This window comes from Schistocerca gregaria, chromosome 1, assembly GCF_023897955.1.
Source record: "Schistocerca gregaria isolate iqSchGreg1 chromosome 1, iqSchGreg1.2, whole genome shotgun sequence".
Classification (NCBI taxonomy): Eukaryota; Metazoa; Arthropoda; class Insecta; order Orthoptera; family Acrididae; genus Schistocerca; species Schistocerca gregaria.
Window position 1 is genome coordinate 673,076,147 of NC_064920.1, and position 10,918 is coordinate 673,087,064.

General features: G+C 33.6%; 1 protein-coding gene across 4 annotated transcripts in view; it reads left to right on the forward strand.

The window, feature by feature from the left end:
- The window catches only part of LOC126362599 (uncharacterized), a 426,970-nt gene extending 418,281 nt beyond the window's left edge, over positions 1–8,689 (forward strand). For all 4 annotated transcript variants that reach the window (XM_050007895.1, XM_050007894.1, XM_050007893.1 and 1 more), the window contains 2 exons: positions 1,451–1,573; positions 6,544–8,689. In XM_050007895.1, the coding sequence (XP_049863852.1) occupies positions 1,451–1,573; positions 6,544–6,783 (363 nt within the window). In that variant the 3' untranslated portion in view covers positions 6,784–8,689. The remainder of the gene's footprint in view (positions 1–1,450; positions 1,574–6,543) is intronic.
- Positions 8,690–10,918: the final 2,229 nt, after the last annotated feature.

A 10,918-nucleotide genomic window follows, 5' to 3' on the forward strand; every position in this document is an offset into this window, starting at 1 on the left:
GCAAATATGGCCGAAACTCCTCTGACATGTGATGGGCAGATTAACAAAACTGTTGCCATGAAAGGTGATAAAACTGTAACTAAAAAAACAAGTGGATAAGGAAAATGTGCTATGCTGTTGTACTTTCACGTTGTGCTGATGGTACTAAAGTTAATCTAGTTATGATTTTCAAGCACAGAACAATGCCAAAACCCTCTGAAATACTGGCAGGCAATGTTGTTTGTGCACATGACAAGGGTTGGATGGACAAGGCTGGTATGGAATTATGGATTAACAGAGAGTGGGAGAGGAAGCAAGGTATTTTATTCAAGAAGAGTTCTGTTCTTTTGCTATATCATTATAGTGGCCATTTGAAAAATTTTGTGAAATAGAAATTGGGACAGGGAAATCTAGAGCTTGCTGTTATTCTGGGAGGAGATAACTTCACAACTGTAACCTCTTGATGTCTTAAAAAATAAACTGTTTAAAGTGTATATGAGAGAGGAATGGAACAAACTGATGATGGCTCAAACCCAACATGAATTCACATTGAAGAGGGCTTTGAAATGGCCTACAACCAAACAGTTGTGTCAGTGAATAAAACATTTGTGGTCTAGAGTGAGAGAAGACGTTGTTAAATATTTCAAGTGGGGCATAATTAATGCTCTTGATGCCAGTGAAGACCATCTTATATGTGAAGAGGACATTGATGAAGAAGAAATAGTTCTTAGGGATTTTAAAGGTCAGTTCGGCTTTATACAATAAGAATTTCTGTTTAGTCTGACTTTGTAGTTTGGTAATAAAAATGTTATAATATTACTTTTAAAAAATTACTTAAAAATTACTTAGTAAAGTAGTAAAAATTACTTAAGTAAGTAATTACTTAAAAATTAAGGAGCATCTTCCAGTCTGTAAAATCAGTACCTTGAAAACAATACAATAACTACTTCCAGGCTAGCCACAGTATCGTATTTTACCATGCAATTTCACTGTAGATGGACATTAGAGGTACACAGATTTCTCTCTAGGTAAGAACTGGCAGTAACTCTAAAATGCCTTTGGGAGTGGTTACCCCATCGTAATAATAACCTGTGTATGGCTGTGGTTTTTTCTTCACGAAATAGAAGTGACATACTGGTCCCAATATGGCACTGTCTGCATAAAAGGGCACCACATAAGAAGAAAGTATTAAAAGAAATTTTGTATCAAATTGACCATAAAGCTCCTTCACTGATTGTTTTCAATAACAGTCATAAACATAAACATCATGGAACAGTTCTATTTAGCTCAATGTATTATATGAATTTAGATGTCTTCAATTATTAAAAAATGCTGACAGGCTCGAGTAAAGAACATTTCATTTCACATAATTTTGAATTGACGAAAATAGGAAATAGTGTTGAAATTGAGGAAATTGTTGTTACACCCAACACCAATTTAACTCATCAAGTGAAAAAAATTCTTTTTTCAGCTGAAACGCCGCCAACTTCAGCTGCGGACACAGTATGAAGGTATACCTCCTGGTTTGGTGCTATTAAACCTGTTGTACAAAGGTTGTCAGGACTGTGTAAAACCTCCTACCACTGAAGGAGATGTAAGTGAAGCATTGCTCATAATCATGGCTTTTATATTGCTTATGTCTTTAAACAAGAGATTATTTTCATTTTGCTCCAGTCTTGAAAGTTTCTTAAACAAGTTTCATCTGTAGTATAGTAAAGACAAAAATTGCTGAATCTCAATTATTTTCACTTGCATTTGAGTTGATCAACTTCCTTAGTTGAAAATCTTTTTTCAAGAAGACTAGAGCAAAAATAAATGTGTCAAATATCAGCATTGTTACAACATCCACAGCACTTAATAGTAAGGGAAGTGAAAGTTTATTGTCTCTTAACATACAATTTCAAGTCATTGACTTAAAAGTACAGAAGACTCAACAAAACATAAAAACTGGTTTACAGTTTTCCTTATAATAGCAGTAATATAATATACAGTACTGAATAATTACTTAATTAAGCAATTAATAAGTTTTCTTCAAAATTAACAAAGTTTTAAGATTAACAGTCCTAAGTATTTGCTCTCACCTGCTCAAATTTTCAGGTTGTCATTTATGATTCTTCTACTGAATAGTAACATTTCTGCAGTAGTTTCTCATATAAGGATTTTTTCAGTGTTTCTAAATTTATGCTGAGCAATGCTCCTCTGTTCCCTTTGTTATAAATTTTCATACACATATAATGTGGTGTTTGAGCATAAAATTTTAAACAGTGGGTCGGCAGCATAAAATTATTTTGATTTCTGGTGTTGTAATCATGTTGAAAATGATTTGCTACAAATAAATCAGAGTCACTGTGTACAAAGATAATCATCTCATATATGTATAGTCAGGAAACACATAGTATACTCGGATTTTTTAGGAGTGGGTGACACGATTTTCTTCACCCTACATTGTGCATATTTCCAGTGATGGTTTTCTGAAGTTTTAGTATTCGACACATATAGTTTGACATACCCCAAAATACAATTCCATACCTTCTTACTGACTCAAAGTAGCTGTGATATACTACTTTTCTTATGCCCACACTGTTAGCATTGTACAGTATTCTCATTGTATATGCTAGGCTATTTAATTTATTTGCAAGGTACTGTATGTGTGACCCCATGATAGATTTATATCTAGTTGCATTCCCATGAATTTTACACAGCTAGCTTCTTGCAAAACCTGATTTCTGTGACTGACCTGAATATCATTTAATTTTCTTGTTTTGTTTTAAATTGCATTAACTGAGTCTTTTCCTTGTTTAATTTTAACCCATTTAAATCAAACCAGGTATCTAAGTTTTCTAAAGAAATTAATACAATTTGTGGAATTTCATCTGTAATGTTACTTTCAATGATTAAAGATGTGTCATCTGCAAGTAAAATTCAGTGACGCTCAATATTAAGTAACAGATCATTTATGTAGAACGAAAACAGAATGGGACCTAAGACAGAACCTTGGGGTACTCCTTGTGATGAAATGGTTGTCCAATTATTTTAGAGACTGTTTTTAACACTTTTGTTAGCATCCCATCCCATCTTCCTGATGTTTTACTTTTTGGTGACAGTATCACATTTTCTGTATGTTTTACTGTAGTTTTTGTAAATGTACTGAAAAAGTCACCATGAGGTTGCTCACCATTGAAGAAATTGACTGCGTCTGGATACTCTGCTACATTGACATTAGATTTGTTTACATTTATAAAGAATTCATTAAACAATTTAAAAATCTGAGCAGGATTTACAATAGTTTTATCCTCTATCTGTATTTCAGAAATATCATGGCCTCTACCTGTGGCGCCTGTTTCAGCTTTGATCACTGACCATAATGCCTTTGATTTGTTTTCACTATCCAATATAACTCTATTATTTGCCAGCTCTTTGGCTGCCTTTACAACTTTTTTAAAAATATTTTTGTAATCTTTTACATAGGTAACAAAATCAGGACTTTTATTATGTTTTAGTTCCCTATGTAGCCATCTTTTTCTTGAACTCGAGATTTTTATTCCTTCAGTAATCCACTTTACTTTATTTCCTACTTTTTCATGATGCACAGTAAGGGGGAAAGTTTCATTAAAAACGAGCAGAAATTTTTCCAAGCAAGTAGCAAAATTTTCAGAGCATGAAATACTATGATCTATAGAACACTCCACTTTATTTAATCTATGTTCAAATAAGTTAATTTTTTCTTTGCTGAACTGGCGTTTGGTGTAGGTTTTTTTTGAGCAAGGTTCTATTGTTTTGGTAAGTTCTATTCTTTTTGGTAACTCCATAAACAGAGCACAATGATCAGAAAGTCCTAAATCTAAACAAAACTTATTTGCCTCATTATAAGTGTAATTGGTTAAAATATTAGTGTAATTGGTTAATATATTATATATACATGTTGCAGACACTTCATTAAATTTGCACTGAAACCCGATGTTTGAATCATATCAATGAATTTTGTTGAATTATTGGCTTCACTGGCTAGATCTATGTTGAAATAAGCAGTTATTATGACACTCTTCTTGGTTTCTTTTTGAAGTTTTTGCAATAAACACTGGAATTTCCACAAAAAATGTTTCATTATTTCTGCACCCAGAATTCTGTACACACATAAAATTACAATATTTTGCCCTAATTCTACACAGCAACTTCCAAATATACATTCCTCACTAAGGGAATCAAAATCGAGCCTTGCTTCGTATTCCATAGATCTTTCCACTAGTATGCATGATTCTCCTCAAGTTAAATTACTTCTACAAAAGCTGCTGGCAACATAAAAATTATCAACGTTATTTAAGATTTTGATACTATCCTTTGTCAGCCAGTGTTCATTCAAACATACAACCTTGATATTTGGTATTTCTGACAAAATGATTTGCAAGTCGTTAATTTTTGTTTCTCTGCCATTTGTGTAATTTGAACTTAACCCATTTATGTTCAAGTGCATAACGAACGTATTGTTACTTTATTGTAAATAAAATAGAAAGAAACTTCCACATGGGAAAAATATATTAAAAACAAAGATTCCAAGACTTACCAAGCGGGAAAGCACCGGCAGACAGGCACAATGAACAAAACACACAAACACACACACAGAATTACTAGCTCTCGCAACCGATGGTTGCCTTTAAATATGTCTGCTTGTGTCTGTGTATGTGCGGATGGATATGTGTGTGTGTGTGCGAGTGTACACCTGTCCTTTTTTCCCCCTAAGGGAAGTCTTTCCGCTCCTGGGATTTGAATGACTCCTTACCCTCTCCCTTAAAACCCACATCCTTCCGTCTTTCCCTCTCTTTCCCTCTTTCCCGAAGAAGCAACCATCGGTTGCGAAAGCTAGTAATTCTGTGTGTGTGTTTGTGTGTTTTGTTCATTATGCCTGTCTGCCGGCACTTTCCCACTTGGTAAGTCTTGGAATCTTTGTTTTTAATATATTGTTACTTTATTGAGTATTCCTAATGGCATCTGGTTTGAAACTTTGTTATCAATTTTTACACCCTGATCTTTGCATACTAGTTTTCCTTAAGTATGTTCTTACATATATTGCTGAATGTTGCTGATCCTAGCCTGTTCAGATGCAGTCCTTCTTGTCCCAGACATTTATCACTAATAAATTTATTCGAATCCACGAAAACTGCACCAAGTCTGTTGCACTGTTCTCTGATGCGATTGTTTATCCTCTCTATGTATTTATCACTTACCGATCTTCTGTGCAGGATACTACTAATAATGAGTGTCTTAATAATCTATATTACTAAGCAAGTAACTGGGGGTTTGGTAACACTGTTAAAGTTGAGGTTGCATATCCAGTGGCTCCTAGGTGTAACAGTTACTTGATTTCAGTATGTCCTGTGATTACTGGCCAAATTTAAAAATTTAAGTTACTGTCATGCTATCATAACTTACCCATTAAAAAGTATAATCTTATGTTAAAGGTTTAATACAGTAAGACAAATACTACAGTTAGAACCCGTGTATGTGCCTTGAGCAACATAGGAAATCACCCCGAGTGTATTCAACCAATATTTAAGAACATGGGCTTTTAAAGATTTCCAACGAATTTAAACTTAATTTCAAACCTTTGAGGGAATAGGATATAGTTGTAGGTAAACAACTAGAATTCTCTCAGATGCAGATTTATTAGCACTTCGCTTCTACACAGATACAAGTCTGGAGGCTAACTGCCGTTAGCAGCCAACATCCTCCCCAAAGCCCTATCCTCAAAGATAGCACACTTATACACTGAACAAATATCAATATTTATGGTGTTCTATGCCACACCTTTATCAATTTTTTTCTGGCTGATATTCACCATGATGAAAGAAGAAAACATGTTACTTACTACATTTTCAGTGTTCTTGCAGTAAAACTTCAGCATTAGGTGTGACATTTTAATTTATTACTTCTTTAACACTAACTCTATTTACAACACTTTTGCAGGCTGCCCAGACTATATTTGTTCAGTGTTTCATTAATGAAAGCACATTAAGCATGACTGGAAACCTTTTCTAAACTATCCTTACTTTCATGCTTAACATCAAATACTTCTTGATGCATTAATTCATTTTTAATCAGGCACTTGATGTTGTGCAATACATGGAAGCCTGATTCTTTAAAGAATCGGGGAAATACTGGTTAACTAATGTTAATGAAAAAAGTAGTGTGCTAATGTGGAAAGGAGGAGGAGGACGACAAAGCGAAAAAATGTTGGTAAATTACATGGTTTTTCTAACTGTCTTTATACCCATGTTGCATGTAGTGAAGCAGCCTAAATCAGTGTTTTTAAAATTGATGAACAGCTATTTATTTGGACTGATATTCTCAGAGGCTTCTCTTTTGTTTTGCTCATAAAAAATTTATGACAAGTGTGAATCACTGTGACGAAATTCTTCTTATCTGTTCCATTTCCAAATTGTTAGTTTTTGATACTTTGGTCACTATTATTGTTTTCTACATTTAAAGGACATTTGGAATTTGTCTAGAGACCTGTAATATGACATTTGTATGTTAATATCAGTTTATTACTTGACCCTTCTCTTACAGACGGATTGCTTGCTTTTTGTGCTGACTACTGCTGGACGAGACCTGGACCAAGAACTCCCACAACAATTGCAGCAGCTCCTTGCTAAAATAAGAGACACTTTCCTCACAGCAGCTGCTACTCCTCTAATTAAAAAGCATCTCCTGCAGTTGATTGAGCTTCACGCATCACGGTGGCAGTTACCTGCATCAGCTGTCATGTATTACACCACACCACAGTACAGTCGTTCAGCAGCTACCTAATTTTTAATAACCCACTACTCTGCTGTATTTTCAAAAGTTTCCATGATTCTGCAAAGTTGAACTGTATCTTGATAATATTTATTGTAGAATAATTAATGTGATCTAGGTCGGATGTGAAATTGATGCTTGCAAAATTTGAAAGAAAATATTTCAAGTTATTTAATGTTAAAGCTTTAAGGATGCAATTATTGATGGCTTCTATAACATTGTGGGGCTCCACGTCACCTACAGTAAGGTATATACTGTATAAAATGACAATACTAAATATCTTTTAATGTTATATTTTGATTAATGTAATCATATTAGAATGACTGCAGGATTCAACTGTTATTGAAAAATCAAAAGTGGTGATGTTAAATGAATAAGGGATTACTTGATTTGTCAAAGAGGTTGTTAGGCAGTATGTGGTGAAATATGATGACAGTAGTAACCTTTTAGCTATAATAAGCTGCACTCATTTTGCCATAGCTTGCAGTCAAGAATCTTGGCCTCTCACACAACACTTCAGGGAACCGATGAAAGATTATATTCTTTTTGTGAATTGTGTTACACAAGTAACTTAGTTTGAGAAATTGTGTTGTATCAAATATGTCAGCACTTCAAGACATCATTGAATGAAATAACAACATTGCTTGTTTTGGTACAACACTGCCAATTCTTGTGTTGGATTCCACTACTATGTCATAGGATACATCGAAATGTCCAGATATATATGTGATGCGTAATTCAAATAGATAAACAATAGAGCAGAATGGCAAGTAATATATCTACCTGAATTTGAAACTCATTTAGTGGATGTCCTTTGCTAGTTCTTAATGTGTATACATATCTGTTAAAACAAGAAGATTGAGTGTTAAGGTGTATTAATTAAATGTAGTATGTGTGTTACTCATGACATGTTTTTCATGTTACAAAGGAGTTTTTCTTCTGGTAAATCATATATTTCATATTGGTAACCAAACATTGTGAACTTGTATACTCATTCTGGAGTCCCTGTTCCTATTTACACTGTTTTACAGCCTACACACTGGTATATATGTCGCTCCATTCAATTAGATGGACAGATCGTAACTCATTATATCATATGGCCAGAAAAGCATATGATAACAGCAGCAGTTGTTGCAAAATATTAAACAGTTTGCTAATTTTGGATGAAAGTTGTAGATTTCATTGTCTAGTAATTTAAATGGTGCTTTTATACAACTTATAACCAAAGAGGCTCTTACGAAGTGGTGCTGTTTATTACTATTTTGGATTGAATCTGTAAATAAAACATTCATAGTCATTGCCCTGTCTGAAACAGGTGTTTCAGATCACTTCACAATATCTAAGCAGTATAACTTTAGAATTTTCCATTTCTTGTTTGTGTTTGTGCATTTTGAGTTAACTTGTCTGTTGGTAGATGAACACACAAAGTACTTGTGTTAAGTTTAGTTTCATGTTGATGTGCTCTTTTGTTAATTTCACATTTTGTTGTTATGTCATCATTACTATATTTATTTTCTAAAGTTTGGATTATTGATACAGAAGAATATGGCTCATCACTTAGGTGTTGTACTTAAGTTTCATGCAGCCATTCTGTATAAATTCCAAAGCAAGTTAATAAAATGCAGAGTTGAGACAGCAAAATTTTATTATATAAAAAATATTTAAAAAAGAAATACTTTGTATATACATGTTTTGTTATAAGATATACTTCATGTTTTGTACACTAGAAGATGTTACTTTCTTTACTCATTCCTCATATATCATCTTTTTTCTTGATGTGCCTTAGGAAGAAATCAGGGTTTCTTAACTAAATGCTGAAATACATAAATACGTAACATTTTCTACTTTGTGAAATATCTAGTCTTATTGTTATACTACATTTTTATTTCTAATAAATAAGACAATTGAGATTTGATAATTGTATTTTCTCTTCTTTCTTACTTTGTATGTGCAACACTTTCTTCATGGTGTGAAACAGTGTGTCACAGAGATTCAGTGACAGATTCCCTTTTTTAGTACAATTGTTAAAAAATTTATAGATTTCATTCACAGAGCTCTGACCTACAGAGGGTAATAAATTAGAATGAATACTTAACATGGAAGTGAAATGACTAGGCTAATTGTAAAATTGACTGAGTGGGCACTGACAAACTGAAATTAGTGAGTTATTCTGTGCATTGAATAAAAGTGAATTCAAAGACTGCATTATAATATTAACTTTATTGAAAAATACAATTGTACTTTACCGCTCTGTTTTTCTGCATAAAATGACTGAAAATATTTTTAAAAATTTACCTCAAAAATAAAATAATGTTGTTGGGCCAAATGAAACTGCCATGTATGTTTATCCATAACAAGTTTTACTTACAGCAAAGAAGCCAAATGCAAATACTGTAGAAGGTAATTCTATAAAATTCTCTTCAGATTTGCACATACTTCATATGTCCTTCCATCCCTTCTGTTTTTATATACTGTATGTTATTTTATAAAACAGCCAAAAAAAAAGAGCAGATGAAGCCTTTGTAAATGATCACATAGTATACCAAACATATGGTACAGAAAGCACTTGGTGAAATATAAACCGTTCAGAGACTAAAGGTAACAATTCACTGAATAATTGAGGTGCTGTGCTGAGTCAGTGACAGGCCCATAAACAAGACAAGTTGTTGCTAGCTTTTGGTCAAATCCTTCTTCAGACCTCTAACGATTTAAAAGCCCTGCAGGATGATTTGTTCAAAAGCTAGCAACATTTTCTGTCTCATTTATGTTCCTTTTGACAACTCAGGATCTTGGGCTATTTGATGAGTATTTGTCTTTACTCCTTAGCTAATTTATACTAGAGAAACTAAAATACTTAAAACTACTTAGATCTTGTAGTGAAATGAAGGTTCCTTCTCTATTTATTTATTTATTTATTTATATCAAATACCATCATTGCAGATAGTAAGAAGTTTTTGTGGCAGCAGTGTTGCGTTTTATTTATTCATTTTTCATAGCCACCATTGCAAATCTGGCTATTTTTGTTTGGGTTTAGGGCACAAAACAGCCTGGACATTATCCATTTTCCATACATGTGATTTACTGGTTAATAGTAAATAAAGTACAAAATTAATTAAAACTAAAGAAAAAGAACAAAAGTCATCTTCAGAAAAGAGAGCTCACCATCTGTCAGAGAGCAGTATCCAGTGCGAAAGCAAGTAAGGAGTACATCATATCACCTTAGTGACTGACTTAGTGACTGTTATACAGTTGAGCAGTTTTGCTTACTGACCATAACTTGCTCCTCTTTTCCAGCCAGTCTTCCACCCAATGGTGCATCCCTGTGTTTTAACATGAAGGTCATTGAATTGGGTTTCTGAATTTTTCAAATTATTGCCCCGAATTTCTACATGCTGTAATGGAATATCAACACTTTGTCAGCTGCTGCACATAAGGTGATAGGCCTGGATGGGTTGAACTGTTTTTTTGCTGCAGAGTACATAAACTGGATGGCTGAAATGCAGGCAGATAGTTGGAGCGGATAAATTTCGTACCTCAAAAAATCTCAACAGCTCCAGTGTCCTGCAGGTCATAGGTATCATTGCATCATAATTGGTCAATTTGTTCACTAAATGGAACTTGAGATGACAGAGAAAAGGCATAAAATCTCCCGTGTAAGTTGCCATATGATCACGATTATTAGAAGTTAATTCAAAAGTCCAGCTGGGAGTATTCTCCCTCACACACCAATTTAAATCTAATACAATCCTGGCCTTCTTAAAAATTTGAGGCAGCAGCTGGAACCCTATTTGGTGGGTACTGACAAGGAAATTGTCATGTATGACATTTCAAGCCTTTCAAGAACTTTTTTCCACTGTAAGAGTACATTAATCAAAATTGTGTGCTAAAACACATTGGGGAGTATTTTAAAAGTTGCTAGTGATACTCAATATTGCTGCACGCAGAATTATTTATACAGTCATTCTTTCCTAATGTTCATAACAAATAAAGATAGCACAATCCTGACTATTGGTCAGATTGGACTTAATACACATATGTACACAATGTTGTTACAATTCTCACAACAGTTTTTACATTCATCACATTTTCCACACAGTCTCTCTTGTTTGTTTCTTACAGTACATTGTTTTGGAGTACTGAAAACATT